This window comes from Neoarius graeffei, chromosome 9 (genome assembly GCF_027579695.1).
Source record: "Neoarius graeffei isolate fNeoGra1 chromosome 9, fNeoGra1.pri, whole genome shotgun sequence".
NCBI lineage: Eukaryota > Metazoa > Chordata > Actinopteri > Siluriformes > Ariidae > Neoarius > Neoarius graeffei.
Window position 1 is genome coordinate 86,778,502 of NC_083577.1, and position 22,338 is coordinate 86,800,839.

Genomic DNA, 22,338 nt, shown 5'->3' on the forward strand with positions numbered 1-22,338 from the left:
ACATCATGCATCACATCACGTGGTGGGCTTTCCCCGTTCACGCAAGGCATTGTTGGATACAAATTTGAAACAGGAGAGAAAAATGGAGGACGTGAGTGTGCGAATGAAACGTGAAAGACCGACTACAGTAACGGAAAGAAAGCGAGAAGAAAAGACGTTATGTTATATACGAAGGAAAGGAAACGCAGGACCAAACTAATAAATATCGGCGCTCAGCGAGCACCTCGGTGTGATCAGCTGTTCGTTTAGCGACAGAATGATGGAACTGTCAGTGCACGCTCAAAGGGAAACCTGTAGATGGCAGTAATGCAACACTGTGGATGCCAGCTGCCGTAAAACCCAAAAGAAGAAGAAGAAGGTAAACCTGAGCATGCGCACACGGACTTCCTCTGTCTGCTTGACTGCGCCAAGAGAGCGATTTCATGCACATTATTTGCTTGAATCCCCTCAAATTAAATAACTTCCCAGCCACAGAATGGCCTGATATTTTGAGATATTACAGAAATAAACAGATATCACAATGAGCACATTTCAGACGGAACTAAATTTCACTGATTTTATGAAATCGAAAGGCCGTCTAGCTTTTAAGCCTTGTCTACAGGAAAGACGGTGTCTGGTTGTCCCCCAGGATAAATTACCACGTGATGCCACACGCAAGGGGTCTATATATTGAAATTCATTTTTTTTTTCCAGTCACCTGAGGTTGTTCGTTCGTTTATATACGTTGCTGAGAACGACACAATTTATTTAATCCCCCATCAATAAAAACGTAGACTTGAAATAGGGCGTACTTTCTTTTTACTTTCTTCTAAGAAGGTGCCCTCGTATGTATCTTATTATCCAGGCTCTTCTTATATGATTGAGAAACAGTTTTCCTGATATGTGGACATATCCTGGAAGATGTTTGTATTTAGACTGTGTTTTTAGAGACACGTCAGACCAGACCGTGTACACACACCCCGGAGCTGTAGATCCCATCAGTGATCAGACCACTGGCTCTTGGCTGGTCTCCTGAAAGACTGACAACACAACACTGGCAGAAATAACGTGTTTATTTCTCATACAGTGGAAACGTCACTACAGCACGTCGGAATATTACAGGTGGCTTATTAACCTGCAGTGAACATGAGAGTCTGATGGTTCAGTGTCTCTTCAGGGCTTCAGGTGTCTTGTGCGGGTGAGTGAGTGTGTGCTCTGCCCTCAGTGCTCCGACTTCTTCGGAGGGAAGAACGTGTACTCGACAGCCAGGGCCACTGCGAATGCGATGAATCCGGTTCTAAATCCACGCAAGAGCACTTCACGGAAGGTGACCGGGGGGCCGAAGCTGTACCTCCACGCCTCGTTCCTGGACAAAAAAAAAAACAACACAGAGCGTTCGGTGTTGGAAGTTTCATTGAGATGAAATGATCAGAGTTGCTCAAATGAAGTGAAAGTGCTGTTGCTACAGAAAGAGCGTTTCAGGAATAAACTGGCAGTGAGTCATTGAGACGGTACCAAATCAAATCTCATTCCAACATAATACTATGACAAAAAAAACAAACAGACAAAAAAAAAAGTTTCTCTGGTTGTCCAGGGTTTTCCCCACAGCGTTTATACACGAAATCTTTTCACAAACAGAAAAAGGTGGGACGGTATGGAAATGCATGCATGCAAATAAATAAATAAACACAAGAACTTCTAAATGTACTTTGAGTTGTATTTTCTCTGGTCAACTTCATTTCATTTGTTAATATCCGTCCATTCCCGAGTTTCAGCCTGCAACACCTTCCAAAAATAAATAATAATTAAAAAAAAAAAAATGTGACAGGGAAATTTAGGACGAGTAATGAGGTCCAACAATTAAATAATGTTGTGATGTCAACAGGAGACTGTAATCGTGATCTGGTACAAAATCAGTATCCAGGAAAGGCCGAGTCTTTGAGGAGTAAAGATGGGCAGACGATCTCCAGTTTATCGACAAATGCTTGAGAAAATTATTGAAATGTTTTAAAACAATGTTCCTCAAAAAAAGACAGGAAGAGATTTGGATATTTCACCCTCTAATGCACAATAATTATCATTAAACCATTCAAGGAATCTGGAGGAATTTCAGTGTGTAAAGGGCAAAGGGCTCAAGCCTAATCTGAACCCCTGTGATTTCCGATCCCTCACTGCATCAAGAACCGTCATTCATCTACAGCTGATAGAACCACATGGGCTCGGGGTTACTTTAGAAAACCTTTATCAAGCTACAGTACAGAGTTACATCCACAAACACCAGTTAAAACTTTACTGTGCAAAAAGGAAGCCTTAGGTTAACTGTGTCCAGAAGCGCTGTCGGCTTCTCTGGGCTCGGAGGCGTCTGGGATGGACCGTCACACAGTGGGAACGTGTATTGTGGTCAGACGAATCAGTGTTCCAGGTCTTTTTTGGAAGAAATGGATCGCGTGTGCTCCGAAGACAAAAAGGACCATCCAGACTGTTACCAGGAACAAGTCCAAAATCCAGGGTGTGTTATGGTATGGGGTTGGGTCAGTGCCCTTGGTAAAGGTAACTTACACTTCTGTGATGGAGCATTAATGCAGAAAAGTACACTGAGATTTTGGAGCAACATATATAAACACCCACAACTTGTAACGTAGCACCAATAACCTGTTGGTCGTTATATTTGAACTACTTCACCACTACTACCTCTGCCATCTCTCATCGATGCAATTATTATGTGCAACAATATAGGCCTTAAACTATTTTTATGCATACTTATATATATATATATATATATATATATATATATATATATATATATATATATATATATACACACACGCGTTCAAAAATAATAGCAGTCCAGCACGACTAACCAGATCAATCACTGTTTTTGGTGGAAATTATATTACTACATGGCAATTAATTTACCAGTAGGTGTAGTAGAGTCATAGAAAACCAACAGACCCAGCATTTATGATATGCATGCTCCTGAGTCTGTGTAATCGAATAATTAAGTGAAAGGGACGTGTTCAAAATAATAGCAGTGTGGAGTTTAATTAGTGAGGTCATTCATTCTGTGAAAAAACATATCTGTGAAGAAACTCAGTCGTCCAGGTACATAGTAATCTGTGGTTGGTAGAAGAGAGCAACTGGACTTGCTTGACGATTCTTGAAGACGTTCTGTCTGACTACTAGGGAGTATCCAGTATTTATTCTCTCATGGATCATCATAGAATCCGAATCAGAATGCTGATGGCTGCATTGTGGGCAGCTGATAAGATGTCATAGACAGTTTTCCAGAAAACTGGCAGACATCTTCGCCAGAGTGGATCGTTCATGTCAACCTGGAACGACCATCATTGAACAGAGGTGGGTGTCTATGACATCTTATCAGCCGCCCACAATGCAGCCATCAGCATTCTGATTCGGATTCTATGATGATCCATGAGAGGATAAATACTGGATACTCCCTAGTAGTCAGACAGAACGTCTTCAAGAATCGTCAAGCAAGTCCAGTTGCTCTCTTCTACCAACCACAGATCTGTGAAAAAACAGATGTCAGTCAGGTGGCCCTAATTTAAGGATGAAGCAGCACATGTTGTACATCCATTTCTCTCTGAAAACCTGAGAAACATGGGTCGTTCCAGACATTGTTCAGAAGAACAGCGTGCTTTGATTAAAACGTTGATTGGAGAGGTAAAATGTATACTGTAAAGAAGTGCAGAAAATGATAAGCTGCTTGGCTAAAATTATCTCCAGTGCTTTAAAATGGACAGCAAAGCCAGAGAGACGTGAAAGACAACAGAAGACTACCATTCGAATGGATCGAAGAATAGCCAGAATGGCAAAGACTCAGCCAATGATCAGCTCCAGGGTGATCAAAGACGGTCTGAAGTTACCTGTGAGTACTGTGACGATTAGAAGACGCCTGTGTGAAGCTAATCTATCGGCAAGAAGCTCCCGCAAAGTTCCACTGTTAAAAAAACGATGTGCTGAAGAGGATACAATTTGCCAAAGAACACATCGACTGGCCTAAAGAGAAATGGAGAAACATTTTGTGGACTGATGAAAGTAAAATTGTTCTTTTTGGGTCCAAGAGCCGCAGACAGTTTTTCAGACGACCCCCAAACACTGAATTCAAGCCACAGTACACTCTGAAGACAGTGAAGCATGGTGGAGCAAGCATCATGATATGGGGATGTTTCTCTTACTGTGGTGTTGGGCCCATTTATCGCATACCAGGGATCATGGATCAGTTTGCATATATCAAAATACTTGAAGAGGTCATGTTGCCTTATGCTGAAGAGGAAATGCCCTTGAAATGGGTGTTTCAACAAGACAACGACCCCAAACACACCAGTAAGCGAGCAGCATCAGGGTTCAAGACCAACAAAATGAAAGTCATGGAGTGGCCAGCCCAATCCCCGGACCTTAATCCGATAGAAAACTCGTGGGGTGACATCAAAAATGCTGTTTCTGAGGCAAAACCAAGAAATGCAGAGGAATTGTGGAATGTTGCCAAATCATCCTGGGCTGGAATACCTGTTCACAGGTGCCAGAAGTTCTCAGAAACCCTGGTTATACAACTAAATATTAGTTTAGTGATTCACAGGAATACTAAATCCTTAAGATTTTTTCAGTTTATACAGTAAATATTTGGAGTTTGTAATGAAAAATGCAGACACTGATATTTTTTTGAACAGCCCAATGTTCATTTTTCTTCATTTTCTGTAAAGTAATTAAAATATTCATACATTTTTCTTCATGTTTTGATGTAGAATATAATGTGCAGTGTTCCCAATGCATGGAAATAAAAACTATTATAAGGATTTTGAGCTTTACTCATGGTTTTAAACACACTGCTATTATTTTGAACACAACTGTATGCATATATATATATATGTGTGTGTGTGTGTATATATACAGGAGTCTACCTGTAATGTGCAATTTTTCCGAGCCTCTCAATAAGGCAATGTTTCTATACTTTTTCACGGTAGATAATGCAAATAGCCCTCTGCATTTAATCCTTCGTTTGTCTAATTTTTATTTCAGTTTTATTTGTTATCTGTTTGACATTTTCTTGCTACTGTAACATGTGAATTTCCCCGATGTGGGATGAATAAAGTGAATCTAATCTAATCTAATCTAATCTCTGCTGCCTTCAAGACGACGTCTTTTCCAGGGAGATTTCAACACGACGATGCAAAACCACATTCTGCCCACATTACAAAGGCGTGGCTGTGGAAGAAGAGGGCGTGGCCGCTCCATCCCCAATAGAGAATGAGTGGGGAAGAACGGGACAAAATAACACCTGAAACACTTCATCGCTTGGTGTCTTCAGCCTCTAAATATCTTCAGTGTTGTGAGAAGGAACGGGAACATTATAAAGTGAGAAATGCTTTACAGGCCAAACTTCTTTTTTTTTTTAATGTGCTGCAATAATCAAAATAGAGGTGTGGTTATTCTGAAAATAAATAAATAAACAAAAACTTACTTAATGAGGTAAAACATTAAATAATGTGCTGTTGTATTGTTTTGCATGCAATACAGGTCAAAGATTATTTACAAATCCTTATTTTCAATGTTAATTTCAGTTTCACCTCACCGTCCCACACGGAACTGAATAGATATGATGTTGAGTCAAATCTGGACACTCGTTATACACAACCTGTCAAATCAGGAAATGTAACTTTGAGATTGCTCGGCTTCTCAAAACCCAGACCTACGCTCCATTAAATAATAATAATAATAATAATAATGTGGGCGGCACGGTGGTGTAGTGGTTAGCGCTGTCGCCTCACAGCAAGAAGGTTCTGGGTTCGAGCCCCGTGGCCGGCGAGGGCCTTTCTGTGCGGAGTTTGCATGTTCTCCCCGTGTCCGCGTGGGTTTCCTCCGGGTGCTCCGGTTTCCCCCACAGTCCAAAGACATGCAGGTTAGGTTAACTGGTGACTCTAAATTGAGCGTAGGTGTGAATGTGAGTGTGAATGGTTGTCTGTGTCTATGTGTCAGCCCTGTGATGACCTGGCGACTTGTCCAGGGTGTACCCCGCCTTTCGCCCGTAGTCAGCTGGGATAGGCTCCAGCTTGCCTGCGACCCTGTAGAAGGATAAAGCGGCTACAGATAATGAGATGAGATGAGATAATAATAATCAGGCGTTTATGATTTTACTTTTTTTTAAAGTTCTGCTCTGAAATTGAATATAAAATGAGCGGAGTAAAACATTTAAGAGACTGCAGTTGATGGGCCGAGTGCATTCTTTATTAAAGCCATGAATGATGATGATGCGATGTGTAGAGCAAAAGTTTAACTGAAACAGTCAAACAGGTGAAAATGATCAATTTTTACCCCAAACGTAAAAGGGCTTCAACAAAACTGGGATCATGTGGCGGAAAAAAACAACTCACTCAATGACACCTTCTTCTGAAAGATAGAAAGATCTCAGTCTTTCTTCTGACTCGCCGTCACACCCCACGAACGCAGAGAGCTATGAAGCTTTGTGCACCGTTTCAGTGGTGACCGTGTGACGGTCGGTCCCGTGGGCGTCCTCTGGGTCGGCCCTAAACCGGGTTACAGCGGGACGACGCGCTTTCAGGGCTAAAAGGTTTCGTGAATTACTCAAACACCCGCCGCTAGAGTTTCTCTTACAAATATTAATGCACCTCTAGAGCCACCTGGTGGGGAGGAGGGGAACACTCAGACTGAGACCCTGCAGCTTTCGGGAAATTACTCTTAAAAAAACAAAACTCATCTCCCTCCTGACAGATCCACTCAGTCAGAGTGTGAGGATCAGACGATTTGGATCAGTGCAGAGATTTTTAAAAGGTAACGACTGAAATGAGTCGAGGAAATGATCATAAATCAATCATCAAAAAAAGGACAGATGACTAGTGTGTCCAAAAAAAAAAAAAGAAAAAAAAAAAAAAAAAAAACTGTTGTGCAAAATGTATTTTAACTTATGTAAAAAAAAAAATTCAAACGTGTGTAAAAATTTTTAACTGTTGTATAAAAAATATTTTAACTTGTGTAATTTTTAACTGCTGTGTAAAAAATAATTTAACCTGTGTGTAAAAAAAAAAATTTACTGTTGTGGAATTTTTTTTACTGCGATGTAAAAATAATTGTTTTTAACTTGTGTATTTTTTTTTACTGTTGTGTAAAAAAATATATTTAACTTATGTAATTTAACTGTTGCGTAAAAACAATTTAACCTGTGTGTAAATAATTTGTTGTATCAGGTTTTTTTAACTGCTGTGTAAAAAATGTGTAACTTGTGTAAAAAAATTTTAACTGCTGTGTAAAAAATAATGGGTATGGGTATGTATATATATATATATATATATATATATATATATATATATATATATATAAAATATATATATATATATATATATAATATTTTACTGTTGTGTGAATTTTTGTAACTGCGATGTAAATATATTTCTTAACTTGTGCATTTTTTAAACTGCTGTGTAAAAATAATTTTTAACTGCTGTGTAAAAAATAATTTAACCTGTGTGTAAAACAATTACTGTTGTGTAAATTTTTAACTTGTGTATTTTTTTTAAATGTTGTGTAAAAATTTAACCTGTGTAAAAAAAATTCATTACATAAACTTATGCAAATATATATTTTTAGCTTGTGTAACTTTAACAGCTGTGTAATTTTTTTTTACTGTTGTATAAAAATATTTTTTTAACTTATGCAATTTAACTGCTGTGTACAATTTTTTAACTTGTGTAATTTTTTTAACTGCTGTGTAAAAAACAATTTAACCTGTGTGTAAATAATTTGTTGTGTAAGGTTTTTTTTTAACTGCTGTGTAAAAAATATTAACTGCTGTGTTTAAAAAACAAAACGTGTAGAAAGTATTTTTTAACTGCTATGTAAAAATAACTGTTTTTAACTTGTGTAATTTTTTTCACTGTTGTGTAAAAAAATATATTTTTTAACTTATGTAATTTAACTGTTGCGTAAAAACAATTTAACCTGTGTGTAAATAATGTCAGTTTTTTTTAACTGCTGTGTAAAAAATTATGAGTATAATTTTTTTTTACTGTTGTGTTAATTTTTGTAACTGCGATGTAAATATATTTCTTAACTTGTGTAATTTTTTAAACTGCTGTGTAAAAAATAATTTTTAACTGCTGTGTAAAAAATAATTTAACCTGTGTGTAAAAAATTACTGTTGTGTAAATTTTTAACTTGTGTATTTTTTTAAACTGTTGTGTAAAATTTAACCTGTGTAAAAAAAAATTCGACATTATATAAAACTGTTATGTAAATATTTTTTAGCTTGTGTAACTTTTAACTGCTATGTAATTTTTTTTTACTGTTGTGTAAAAAATATTTTTTTTAACTTATGTAATTTAACTGCTGTGTACAATTTTTTAACTTGTGTAATTTTTTTAACTGCTGTGTAAAAAACAATTTAACCTGTGTGTAAATAATTTGTTGTGCAAGTTTTTTTTTTAACTGCTGTGTAAAAAATATTAACTGCTGTGTTTAAAAAACAAAAACAAAACTTGTGTAGAAAGTATTTTTTTAACTGTTGTGTAAAAAAATAATTTAACTGATGTGTAAATACACTCTGATTTATTAAAATGGCGTCCGATTGCTACACTGTTATCATTCAAGAAATAAACGCAAGGCTGACGAAGGCCACCGAACCGAACCGTCTCAGATTCAGTGCTGTCAGACAGTGAACTGTATGGAAGCCTGAGGTTTTCCTCTCCGACTCTAACAGAGCGTCTCACCTCGCCCAAGGGTCCTTCAGTCCTCTCCGAGCGAGCCGCTGCTGGGTCAGCTCCAGAGGAGTCCCCTCCCATTTCCACGTCTTGTAGTCCGGCATGGACAGCTTGCTGTGGCTGTGATCCCCGCCCATGACTGTTTACTGTGGGGGGAAAAACCCACACGCCATCGAGGTTACTTTCTCTTTTCTTTTTGATATGACAGCATAAGTAGTTCTGAGTTTTGATGGAGGTGTGACATGCATGATGTGGTTTAAAAAAAATAAATAAATAAAAGTTACCTGGAAAGCCCCTTCACCATCATATCAATTTACAGTATACACTTGTTTTTCTTTTATTTGCCTTGGGAACGACAGACCAACAAGACCAAACACTAGCTCATGAAAAAAAGGACATTTAGAGATTTTATATAACTTACAAATAATTATAGATTATTTGTAATTAGTATAAATACAGAGATGATTATAGAAAACCGCGCGAGCTGATTGGTCAAGAAATTCAGACTATTTCTCGATCACCACCTCGAGCGACTCGGCAAAATGGCGTCCGATTGCTTCGTCACTGTAAGTGAGGAAGAATTACAGACGGTGAAAGAAAATGCTGCTCCGAAAAAACACTAAAGACGTTCCGAAGTTTGGTCTAAAACCAGAGGTGGACAGTAATGAAGTACGTTTACTTGAGTACTGTACTTAAGTACACTTTTTGAGTATCTGTACTTTACCTGAGCATTTTTTTTTTTTGAAACTTATAATTTTAACTCCACTACATTTCTGTCAAGCTCCTCGATACTCGTTACTTAAGAAATTTAAGAACCACGTCACCTATTTAAGTACACGGGCTAAGCGTGCATTCTACTCAGACTTTGTGAAGGACAATAGTGAAGACCAAGGGAAGCTATTTAGGGCCACTCGATCGTTGCTACTCCCGAAGAATGAGCTGTGTTTTCCAGACAATTCAGTCCTAGCAAATGATATTGGTAGATTTTTTGACCGTAAGATTGCAAGAATTCGAGCAGTTCTGGATGCGTGCACTCTTGACCCCGGGGCAGTGGCTAAGGACAAAGTGTTTACAGGTGATAAGAAACTTGATCATTTCAGTACGTATTCTGTGGATGATATGAGGAAGTTGGTTAATAGATCATCGAAGAAAAGTTGCCAACTTGATCCGATGCCGACTAATTTAGTAGTTGGTATATTCGATACGCTTCTCCCTGTCATCACTAACATCGTGAATTCTTCGCTTTCTCTGGGCCATTTTCCAATTGATTGGAAGACGGCTCTTGTGGATTCAAGACTGAAGAAGGTCAATCAAGGGATTTCCTTGTCCAACTTAAGACCTGTGAGTAATTTGCAATATCTCTCTAAACTGGTTGAAAGAGCAGTCTACGATCAGACAACCGATCATGTTGCTCTATCGGGCTTATATCCTATCCTCCAGTCAGCCTATCGGCTGGGTCACAGCACAGAGACTGCCCTGTTGAAGATACAGAACGACATGGACAACCAACAAGTTACTTTCCTAGTATTGTTAGATTTGAGCGCAGCATTCGATACGATTGACCATCAAGTATTGCTGAATCGCCTTTGTGTGACTTATGGGATTACAGGTACCGCCCTTAAATGGTTACACTCGTATCTATCAAACAGGAAACAGCGAATCCTGATTAATGGGAGCTATTCGAAGGACTTTGATCTGCCTCAAGGGGTACCTCAAGGATCATGTCTGGGACCCCTGCTCTTCACCTTGTATGTGAGTAAGCTTTTCGACATTGCTGAATCCCACCTCCCCAACGTTCACGCATACGCTGATGATATGCAGCTTTATATTTCATTCAAGCCAGATGGTTCTGCTGCTGAGTCAGATGCTGTTGATGCTTTACAAGGTTGCATCAAGGATATAAGAACATGGATGGTCCAGGACAAACTGCAGTTGAACGATGCTAAGACTGAGTTCCTTATTATAGGCACACGTGCACAGTTGAATAAGGTTACATTAAATGACTTGCAAGTAGGTAAAGCGAAGGTGTCTGCTGTTCACTCTGTTAGAAATCTTGGTGCATGGTTTGACGCAAATATGAATATGACTACACATATTAATAGTATATGTCAGTCTGTTTATTACCATATGCACAATATTAGACGAATCAGGAAGTATCTGTCGTATGATAATAGGAAGTCAATTGTACAGGCCATCATAATGTCTCGATTGGACTATTGTAACGGTCTACTGTATGGTACGCCTGCTGTTCATCTTGGTAAGTTGCAGCGCCTGCAGAATGCAGCAGCTCGGCTGGTATGTTCTGTATCCAGGTTTGATCATATTACTCCATCACTGATGAACCTGCATTGGCTTCCGGTTAGTTACAGAATTGAATTTAAGATAGCAATGCTTGTTCACAAATGTATTTATGGCGTTGCACCACAATATCTGTCGAGTTTGATAAAAACTAAAGAGAGTTTGTGGTATCGGTTAAGAGGTAACCAGGGTACACTCCTAATAGACAATACGCATAGAACCAAAAAGACACTAGGGGACCGGGCGTTTGAAAATGCCACGCCTAAAGTTTGGAATAGGCTCCCGCTAGATATAAGACAATGTAAATCATTGAATACTTTTAAAGTTTTACGCAAGACTTATTTTTTTAAATTAGCTTTTTATAATTAGTTTTTTTTTAAATGGTAATTATCTTAATTAGTTTGAGTTATCATTATTTTTAAATTGTATTGTATATGTGTATATATTCTGTAATGCGCAATCGATCATATCTATAGCATGTTAGATTGCGCACAATAAGTAATAAATTATTATTATTACTATGAAGCAGCTTTGAAAGTGGATGGTTTTTTTCTTTTCTTTTCTAAAACGTGATTGGGTTTTTCCCCAGGTGACACTGAGAGCCGATCAGTAATCACTCGGGTCACGTCATGTCCATAGACTCACGTCAGTGATTTCTAAGCAGCATTATTTAACACAATCAGTCGATGGCAGAATGGAAGGAGGAGGTTCTTCTGGAGAACGTGCGCCCTCATGGCCATACCTAGAACCCATGTTTCAGTTTTCAGATTCGTTTCGTTTTAAATGTTTGCCGAAAACGACCCACAAAAACTCGCCGTCCAGCCTGTGGAAGCATACTGAGGGATGTAAATGTTTTATTCCAAGAGAAAGCTTGCAGTGAAGTTGTCTGTGCTTTTAGAGCTAGCGATAACGTTGCAAACGTAGCTATGCAGTCTGGTTCGTCAAATGACTTCCTATGGATTTGCCCACCAAGCTACTACAGCCTTGTCCACGGCTAACGTTAACACATAGCCGGTTAACTTGGACACTGTTAGGCCCTGTTTACATTATTTCGAATCAGCGGATCATCAGATTAACGTTTTTAAAACGATTCGCGTGCACACAGCAATGCCAATACACGGATACGCTAATCACATGACTAATTAGACGGCATGTCACATGATCCCAGTGCATATCGGGCATGCGCAAGTCACTCACCACTTGCAAGTGGAAGGATGGCAAGCGAACACCTTCTCCAGCAGATAAACACACCTGGCTGTGATGTTCATGTTCTCACTGAGTTTAAGCGCCTGAAGGAGGTTGAAATGTGTAAATAAACCTCAGTGTGGCTCAGCGCTTCCTCCTGCGCTCCAAATCACTCCGCCCTGAACAGCGAGTGCCCTCTGGAGGGTGCGCACTCCGGCCCTGCGCAGCTCACAGAGCGCGCGAGTGAAGCGCACGAGCAGTGATTCGGGACTGAGCCGCTGTGTGTGTGATCCCAACGCCAGCGAATCAGGAAGGTGGATGTCACAGTGACGTTGTCCAATGACGACGTCAGCTAGAGCTCAGCACAGCGTATCCGCGTATCCTCAATGTTTACACAGCACCGGACCAGACACGAACTGGATTGAATACGTGGGCTCTGGCGGATTCAAGTTTCCCGGCGTTTTAATGTGAACGGACAGTGCATCCGCGAAGAAAACGAGACAGATACGGTCTAATGTAAACTTGGCCTTAGTTAGCATGTAAAAACAGAGTTACGCTAACATGAATAACATTAACTTTAGCATAATCTTGCCAAATAAACAATGTAGAAATCTTTCTTTTCTCGTAACATTAGCTACCCAATATGATTTGGAGTTTGAAAAGAGTTTGTTAGCATCAGGGGGAGCTTCAGCACTGCAGGTTCTACAAGTTAGTCAGTAAATCCAGTCGGTTGATTCCAGGGCTTTGAACCGGAATTTTTTTCCTATTGGTTCGTTCCGAACAGAAACGGAATTTTAACGTTTCCGGTTTTGGGTTCCACCATTAAATAGACGTTCCCGAACCGGTTAGAACAAAAAAATTTCGTTCCCGGAACGGTTCATTACGTTCCCTGTCAGCTGTTTAACAAATGGCTATAAAATTATGTCTCTGTCTCATCCAGCTTAAGCCAAATGTAGGCTAATTCTATTACAACCTTCATTAAATAAGACAAGAAATAATTCAAAACAATTATTATTTCAAATGTTGGTGATTTGGATTCTCAGTATGTCTTCCCATCTACACAAACAGAAAAAGTGCCAAAAATGAAAGAGAATTCGTTTAGTGTGTTACCAAAGGCTAGTCAGGCCCTATAGAGGGCTACCGCATGACGTCACCGCGCCGCGAGATTTTGTTAGGCGCCATATTGGAAGACCAAGTACACATCTATGCAAGTACATACATACATAAAACAAACTACACCTGAAATGTAGCCAGGGCCGGTTCTGCCCTAATCTGGACCCGGGTGCAACATCGCGCAAACACCCCCCCCCCCCCAAAAAAAACCCAGTCTAAATCAGGACAACCATCACATAACTATAAACATTTTATATCAACTATTTTAACTAAATGGGCTATAATAAATAAGCCTGCAGGCAGCCACGGCGGGCTGCCTCAGAAAAGTAACCATTTGTCCTACCTTAAAACTCGTTTTGCATTTTCTGCCTCCTTTTTTGTATTTTCGACCCTGCGTTTATTTTCTGTCCTTTTCTGAAAATCCGATTTGTGTCCAGACATTTTGTTCTGCTACCAACGAACTAACTCGTCAGGTCTCGTCTCTCGAGCCCGCGATGATTCCCGTGGGAGGGGCAACAACTGATACATTTTTACAAACAGCCAATAGGGAGGTTGCAACGTTCAGGCTCTTCTTTGCTCAGACACTCAGTAATGGAGACGTGATAGTAGTCCACCTTCCCGCTCTCTCCATTCAGTCAGCGACCGTCACACAGGAAGTGAACCCCAGCGGGTCATAGAAACTTGCGCAGGAGAAGAATGACTTTTTTATTTGTAGGCTACAGAAACTTTGAGGAACGAAATAAAAACCGGTATTAACCGGTTACCATTATTTTTAATAAGCGTTTCTGTTCCGGAACATAAAAAATAAAGTTTCTGGTTTCGTTTCTGTTCCATGTGAAATAGAAAAAGTTCCCGGTTTTCGTTTTCGTTCCTTGAACCGGTTCAAAGCCCTGGTTGATTCAGAGGCGTTAGGTTTTGTAAGTGTTGTGGCAATAATTCAACGATGCGTTGACAGAGAATGTACTTTTAATACTTAAGTATTTTTAAAAGTGAGTACTTCAGTACTTTAAGTAAAAATTTGACTGGGCAACTTTCACTTGCATTGGAGTGACATTTAACCAGCGGGATCTGGACTTTGACTTCAGTAATAAACTTGGGTACTTTGTCCACCTCTGTGTAAAACTATTCGAAGGGAAGGTGGGGCTGGGATTTATTTTATTGATTTCAAATCAAACTGTGTGTGTCTGCACCGCAGCTTTATTACATTTGCGTGCCACTTCTGAAGATTGAAATAAATTGATTTTTTAATACGATTTTTAAAAAAAAAAATAAATCACCTGTGTATTTACACTAACTGCTACGATCCTGGGGGCCTTCACCCCACCAGGATAAGGAACTGTGTAACCTTGTCGAGGTGTAGCAGCTTGTTCCAACCTGGTTTGTCTGCCCGGGTCTGGTGCATGGGAGACCTGTAACCTTCAGGGGGGCTTAAGACGCCAGGGAGGTACTAATTAGCAGTTCCGCCAACCCCTCTCCCAGAGGTTAAATGGGTTTGCGTAAGGCCAACAACCTTACCTAGAAAAAGACTTGTTACCGAAGCACCGATGATAATCCAAAACCAAGCTGGCCTGGGAGAAGAAGGCTCCCCACAACGGAGACGCATGACGCAGCGCAGTGAAAGCCAAGAGGAAGCTGCAAAGCTGACTCCCCTTCTGACACCCAGGAACAACACAAGAATTGCTACGTGGAACGTCAGGACGATGTACCAGGCAGGGAGAACCTTCCAGGTAGCACAAGAGATGAGGAACTACAACATCTCTCTCCTAGGACTGTCCTAGGACAGCTGAGACTAGCAACAGGTGAAATGCTGTTGTATCCTCAGGAAGTCAGCTGACAGTACCACCAGACAGGCACTGACCTGGAACCCCCGAGGCAAGAGAAGGAGGGGCCGCCCTAGAAACTCCTGGAGGCAAGACACGGAGCGGGAGCTGATTGGACTGGGGATGCGTTGGGAAGATCTGGAGAGGGAAGCCCAGAACCGAGCTGGATGGAGGAAGATCATCGGTGGCCTATGCTCCGCATGGAACCAAGGGCCCAAGTAAGTAAGTAAGTACTTACACTAAAACAGTTATCTGCCTCAGGCTCAGTGAATATCGGTGAGTAATTGTTAATTATAAACTATTTCCATTGTTAGAAAATTAAAAGGCATCCAATCAGTTACTTTATCATAAGAAAGTGTGACTTTATGAAAACGAAGGCACTGACGATCCTCAGAATGATCAGAAGAGTGTACTGTGAGTTTAATAGATCCCAAGATCTGTATTAAATTTTCCGAGCGAGATGCTCCGTGTGGTCAGGTGCAGGATCGGGGTCATTCCTGCGTCTGCACTCAGTGCTGCTCAGGGTCACGGCGGAGCCCGAGCTGATCCTGGGAACACTGGGAGTGAGGCGAGAACACACCCTGAATGGGGCACCACACACACACACAGAGCTAGGGAGCGATACGGAGTTACCAATTCACCAGTTTTTAGGAAACAGAGACCCCAGAAGAAACCCAGATGGATATGAGGGGAGGGTGGGGGTGTGCCCCGAGCTCAGGATCGAACCGGGAATCTTGGAGCTGTGAGCGTGAACAGTGAGCAACCTCCTGCCCTGAGTGATCGTCATCATCATAAAACACAGTATATTACAATCTTATATAATGTGTTCTTCTTTCTTCTGTTCCATGCTGAGATGCTTTTCTGCTCACCACGGTTGTAAAGAGTGATTATATCAATTACTATATCCTTCCTGGGCAAAAAAAAAGAGCCAATCTGTCCAATCATTTTCCTCTGACCCTCTCTTATCAACAAGGCGTTTTTTTTTTCCACCCGCAGAACTGTCGCTCACTCACTTGCTCACTCAGTGTTTTTTGTTTTTCGCACCATTCTGTGTAAACTCTAGAGACTGTTGTGTGTGAAAACCCCAGGAGGAGATCAGCAGCTTCTGAAATACTCAAACCAGCAGTCCATCTGGCTCAAACCGACACCCATACCACAGCGAAAGAAAGAAAGTCACACTTCAGTGTGAGATCACAGCGTTCCCCATTCTGATGTTTGAACCTTGTGAACACTACCTGAAGCTCTTGATGTGACGCCTCGTGCTGCTGTCGAGCGATCGGCTGATCAACTCCAGCAAACAGCAGGAGGAGGGGTGGGTGTTCCTAATAAAGTGGCCTGTGATATAAGTCATAATGGTATAAAATGTGAATGAGAACGGAGCAAATCCAGCCGGATACCAGATCAGCTTTGGTTTCGCTCCTCGTCGTCAGACTGCTTCATCTTCATTTCATTGCAATTTAATTTCTGACCGTATTCTTGAAATGTTGAGTCTTTTTTTTTTGGGCCTTGAACTCGTACAACAAGGGCAACAAATAAGTGTGTCGACTCGTGCAATGCCCGTCTTTTCTCTTCTCTTCTTTTCTTTTCGGCCCCTCAGCCAGAACACTCGCTCATTTCCAAAAACTTAAAATAATAATTCAGCAGCTGGAGATCAATTTCTCTCTCTGTCTCCCTCTCTCAGTCTCTACCCCACTGTCTGTCTGTCTGTCTGTCTCTCTCTCTCTCTCCCCCTCCCTCTGTCTGTCTCTCTCTCCCCCCTCCCTCTGTCTGTCTCTCTCTCCCCCCTCCCTTTGTCTGTCTCTCTCTCTCAATCTCTCCCCCACTGTCTGTCTCTCTCTCCCCCTCCCTCCCTCTGTCTCTCTCTCCCCCTCCCTCCCTCTGTCTCTCTCAGTCTCTCCCCCACTGTCTCTCTCTCTCTCCCCCGTCTGTCTCTCTCAGTCTCTCCCCCACTGTCTCTCTCAGTCTCTCCCCCGTCTGTCTCTCTCAGTCTCTCCCCCACTGTCTCTCTCTCTCTCCCCCGTCTGTCTCTCTCAGTCTCTCCCCCACTGTCTCTCTCTCTCCCCCGTCTGTCTCTCTCAGTCTCTCCCCCACTGTCTGTCTCCCTCTGTCTCTCCCCCACTATCTGTCTCCCTCTCTCTCTGCCCCCTCCCTCTGTCTGTCTCTCTCTCTCCCCCCTCCCTCTGTCTCAGTCTCTCCCCCACTGTCGGTCTCTCTCCCCCTCCCTCTGTCTCTCTCTCTGTCTCTCCCCAGTCTCTCTCTCCTTCCCTCTGTCTGTCTCTCTCAGTCTCTACCTCACTGTCTCTCTCTCTCTCTCCCCCTCCCTCTGTCTGTCTCTCTCAGTCTCTCCCCCACTGTCTGTTTGTCTCTCTCAGTCTCTCCCCCACTGTCTGTCTGTCTGTCTCTCTCTCTCTCAACCACCGTCTGTCTCCCCCCGTCTCTCCCCCCTCTCTCCCTCTCTGTCTGTCTGTCTCCCTCAGTCTCTCCCTCTCCCCCTCTCTGTCTATCTCCCTCAGTCTCTCCCTCCCACTCTGTCTCTCTCCCCCTCTCTCTCTCCCTCAGTCTCTCCCTCCCTGTCTCCCTCAGTCTCCCCCTCCCTCCCCGTCTCTCTCTCCGTCTCTCCCTCTCCCTCAGTCTCTCCCTCTCCCTCCCACCCTCTGTCTCTCTCTCCCTCTGTCTGTCTCTCTCTCTCTGTCTCTCCCTCCTGCCCTCTGTCTGTCTCCCTCAGTCTCTCCCTCCCGCCCTCCCTCTGTCTATCTCTCTCCCCCTCCGTCTCTCTCTCTGTGTGTCTGTCTGTCTCCCCCTCCTGCCCTCTGTCTCTCTCTCTCTCTGTCTCCCTCAGTCTCTTCCTCTCCCTCCTGCCCTCTGTCTCTCTCTGTCTCTCCCTCCATCTCTCTCCCTCCTCCCTCCCTGTCTGTCTGTCTCTCTCTCTCTCTGTCTGTCTCCCTCAGTCTCTCCCTCCCACCCTCTGTCTGTCTCCCTCAGTCTCTCCCTCCCTCCGTCTGTCTCTCCCTATCTCTCTCCCCCTCCCCCGTCTCTCTCTCTGTGTGTCTGTCTGTCTCCCCCTCCTACCCTCTGTCTCTCTCTCTCCCCCTTTGTCTGTCTCTCGCTTTGTCTCCCTCCCTCCCTCCCTCTCTCGTCTCCCTCAGTCTCTCCCTCCCACCCTCTGTCTCTCTTTCTGTCTGTCTCCCTCAGTCTCTCCCTCCTGCCCTCCGTCCCTCCCTCCGCCTGTCTCTCTCTCTCCCTCTCCCCCCTCTGTCTCTCCCTCTCTCTATCTCTCTCCCCCTCCCCCGTCTCTCTGTGTGTCTGTCTGTCTCTCCCTCCTGCCCTCGGTCTCTCTCTCTCCCCCTTTGTCTGTCTGTCTCTCGCTTTCTGTCTCCCTCCCCCCCGCTCCCCCGTCTCTCTCTCTGTCTGTCTCCCTCCCTCTCTGTCTCTCCCTCTGTCTGTCTGTCTCCCTCCCTCCCTCTGTCTCTCTCTCTTCCTCTGTCTGTCTCTCTCTCTCTCTCTCTCTCTCTCTCACATCCGTAACTTAAACACACAGCCCACATCACTCCTATTCCTGATAACTGGTTCCCAGTTTCTTTCCACGCTCAGTATAAACTCCGACTCGATACCTTTCAGGCTCATCATGAACCTGCTACATCATTACACCACGTCAAATACATTACAGTCAACCGACTCTGGATTATTCTCGATTCCCCAGACAGACGTTTTCCTCCATGGAAGACAGAGCGTGTTTAATGTCGCAGCTCCAAAACTCTGATCACACTCTCTTCTCAAAAACCTCAGAAAATATTTCCAAATTGAAGGCATGATCTTAAACCCTTCCTTTACTCTTGGTGTTATCGGTCTAGTCATGGAGTGTTTGTTTGTTTTGTGACGGAATTGTGGTCGAGAAAGGCGAGGTATAAATTAAACAGGAAGTCATAGTTAACCTTACGGTTGGAGAAGCAGCTTTGGGACCAAAAGGTCGCTGGTTCAAGTCCCTGGACCAGCAGGAATGGCTGAAGTGCCCTTGAGAGAGGCACCGAACCCCCACCTGCTCCCCATTTAGCAGATGCTCTGATCCAGAGTGATGGACCCTTGCTCAAGTCCCCTTCAGCCATTCCTGCTGGTCCAGGGAATCAAACCAGCAACCTTTTGGTCCCAAAGCTGCTTCTCTAACCATTACTCCATGACTAAATACAGTGGTGTGAAAAAGTGTTTGCCCCCTTCCTGATTTCTTATTTTTTTCCATGTTTGTCACATTTAAATGTTTCAGATCAAACAAATTTAAATATTAAACAAAGATAACACAAGTAAACACAAAATGCAGGGTTTTTTTTGTCACTTAAATTTTTATTGACATATTTTTGCAACAATTAAAACAAACACAAGTAAACTAAACAGAAAGCTGCCGGGGAGAGCACACTATTCTTACGATCTTGTAGAACGGTATATCTTTCAATTATTATTCCAGTCCAGTATCAGCGTTTAGAGTCCTGTACAGGGTCCATTTTTCCCATTTCCTGTCCAGGTGTGCTCCCTGTAGCCTCAGTATGTGTGTCAATTTGTCCATTAAAAAGATTTCTTCCACAATTGTTATCCATTGATCTTTCGTTGGTGGTGTTTCCTTCCCCCAGTTCCTAGTGATGGCTTTCTTGCCTGCCACCAGTAGCATTTTGATCAGGTATCCATCATGAGTAATATCAGTCGCTGTGAATTTACATAAATAAAGCACTAAACAAGTCTGAAGGGGTGTTCACACGGCAACTTTTACTCCGGTGTGGCACCGGGGCTGCCCCGGTAGAGCGTTCACACAGTACAAAGTTATACCTGAACCTGAAAGCTGCTTAAACCGGTGCAAATCTAACCCTGCTCGGGAGGCGGTTTAAGAAATTTACTCCGGAGTAAATGCTAGTTTGCGGGGCAGCACCGATATAAAATGGGACGTCTGAACGCTACAGGGGTAGACTCGCTACGCATGAGGAGAGTTGATTACATACGGGCATTGCATAATTTGCATCCTGGTATTTTGCGCTTCCAAAATGGCGAATATCAACAACAACAGAACTGCGTGTCTTCCAGTGTTGCCAGATTGGGCGGTTTTAAGTGCATTTTGGTGGATTTGAACATATTTTGGGCTGGAAAACGTCAGCAGTATCTGGCAACCCTGGTGTCTTCATCCACGTTGTTTTCCCGGAGCTTGGTGATGCCATGACAACCAGGAAAAGGAAGTACATTTTCACGCATGCGCATATTTCATAACATTATCATAACATTATCTGTGAACACAATTCACCATGCCATCCGCCGTTGCCAGCTAAAACTCTATAGTTCAAAGAAGAAGCCGAATCTAAACATGATCCAGAAGCGCAGACGTCTTCTCTGGGCCAAGGCTCATTTAAAATGGACTGTGGCAAAGTGGAAAACTGTTCTGTGGTCAGACGAATCAAAATTTGAAGTTCTTTATGGAAATCAGGGACGCCGTGTCATTCGGACTAAAGAGGAGAAGGACGACCCAAGTTGTTATCAGCGCTCAGTTCAGAAGCCTGCATCTCTGATGGTATGGGGTTGCATTAGTGCGTGTGGCATGGGCAGCTTACACATCTGGAAAGACACCATCAATGCTGAAAGGTATATCCAGGTTCTAGAGCAACATATGCTCCATCCAGACGACGTCTCTTTCAGGGAAGACCTTGCATTTTCCAACATGACAATGCCAAACCACATACTGCATCAATTACAGCATCATGGCTGCGTAGAAGAAGGGTCCGGGTACTGAACTGGCCAGCCTGCAGTCCAGATCTTTCACCCATAGAAAACATTTGGCGCATCATAAAACGGAAGATACGACAAAAAAGACCTAAGACAGTTGAGCAACTAGAATCCTACATTAGACAAGAATGGGTTAACATTCCTATCCCTAAACTTGAGCAACTTGTCTCCTCAGTCCCCAGACGTTTACAGACTGTTGTAAAGAGAAAAGGGGATGTCTCACAGTGGTAAACATGGCCTTGTCCCAACTTTTTTGAGATGTGTTGTTGTCATGAAATTTAAAATCACCTAATTTTTCTCTTTAAATGATACGTTTTCTCAGTTTAAACATTTGATATGTCATCTATGTTCTATTCTGAATAAAATATGGAATTTTGAAACTTCCACATCATTGCATTCTGTTTTTATTTACAATTTGTACTTTGTCCCAACTTTTTTGGAATCGGGGTTGTAGTTTGCCGGATTAAAATTGCTGTCATAAGCTCTCCATTTTAATATTTTTGCATCATTCTGAATCTTGTACTTTTTCAGTACTTTAAACCACAGACCTAATGTGTGTACTGTTATTGGATTCATATTAATTTTAAGTTCCTTATATAACTGACTATCCCCGATCATATTTTGAATTGGAATTTGGTTTACTTCTTTTTCTATATCTTTCCATTTTGCTCCAAATTCTGACTTACACCAACAATATACAGGTCTCAGTTGAGCAGCGTAAAAGTACTCCGTCAGTTTCGTTAGACCCATACCACCTCTTTCTTTGGGGAGCTGGAGGGTTTTATATCTGACTCTGGGTTTTTTACCACCCCGTACAAATCTAGAGATCATTCTATCCTAGTCTATGAATTGGCCTTGGGGGACATCTATTGGCAGGGATTGGAACGCATATAGAAATCTGGGTAGTATCAGTTTAACTACATCAATTCTTGAATTTAAATCCAGTGGTAAAGTAGACCATCTTGTTATATCTTTCTGTATTTCTTGTTTTAAATTTTTATGGTTAGCACTATACAGCTTGGAAAGGTTTTTAGTGACCATAACAGCCAAATATTTAATTGCTTTTAAGTTCCAATTTAATTTGTACGGTATAATTCCTGGATCTCTCTCGATGGGTTGTAGTTGAGTGCTAAAAATCTGAGTTTTAGATACATTGATTTTATATCCTGAGAAATGTCCATACAGTTCTAGTAGCTTCATCAGGTTAAGCCTTGGTCACAACCAGCCGTACGTGCTCCTACAGCCGATCTACGTGCAAAAAACGCAAGAAACGCACGGAGGGCGCGCGTGAAACACACGGAGGTTGAGCATGTGATGTGCTGATTTTCGAGCCGTAGACTGGCCACAGAGGTTCTTTGTCATGCCAAAGAAACTCTACGGGCACTTACGTTTTTTTCAGGTTGCAAGACAAACTTACGCCCAACGTGCGTCTTTCTCCACGAACAAAAAAACCGCAG

The 22,338-nt window shown here is 42.3% G+C and overlaps 1 protein-coding gene across 1 annotated transcript in view; it reads right to left on the bottom strand.

Moving 5' to 3' along the window:
• Positions 1 to 1,034: 1,034 nt before the first annotated feature.
• The window catches only part of ndufb3 (NADH:ubiquinone oxidoreductase subunit B3), a 36,158-nt gene continuing 14,854 nt past the window's right edge, over positions 1,035 to 22,338 (bottom strand). Inside the window, exons 2-3 of the mRNA XM_060928895.1 lie at positions 8,721 to 8,857; positions 1,035 to 1,345 (exon numbers count right to left, since the gene is read on the bottom strand). Coding sequence (XP_060784878.1) covers positions 1,201 to 1,345; positions 8,721 to 8,848 — 273 coding nt within the window. The 5' untranslated portion in view covers positions 8,849 to 8,857 and the 3' untranslated portion in view covers positions 1,035 to 1,200. The remainder of the gene's footprint in view (positions 1,346 to 8,720; positions 8,858 to 22,338) is intronic.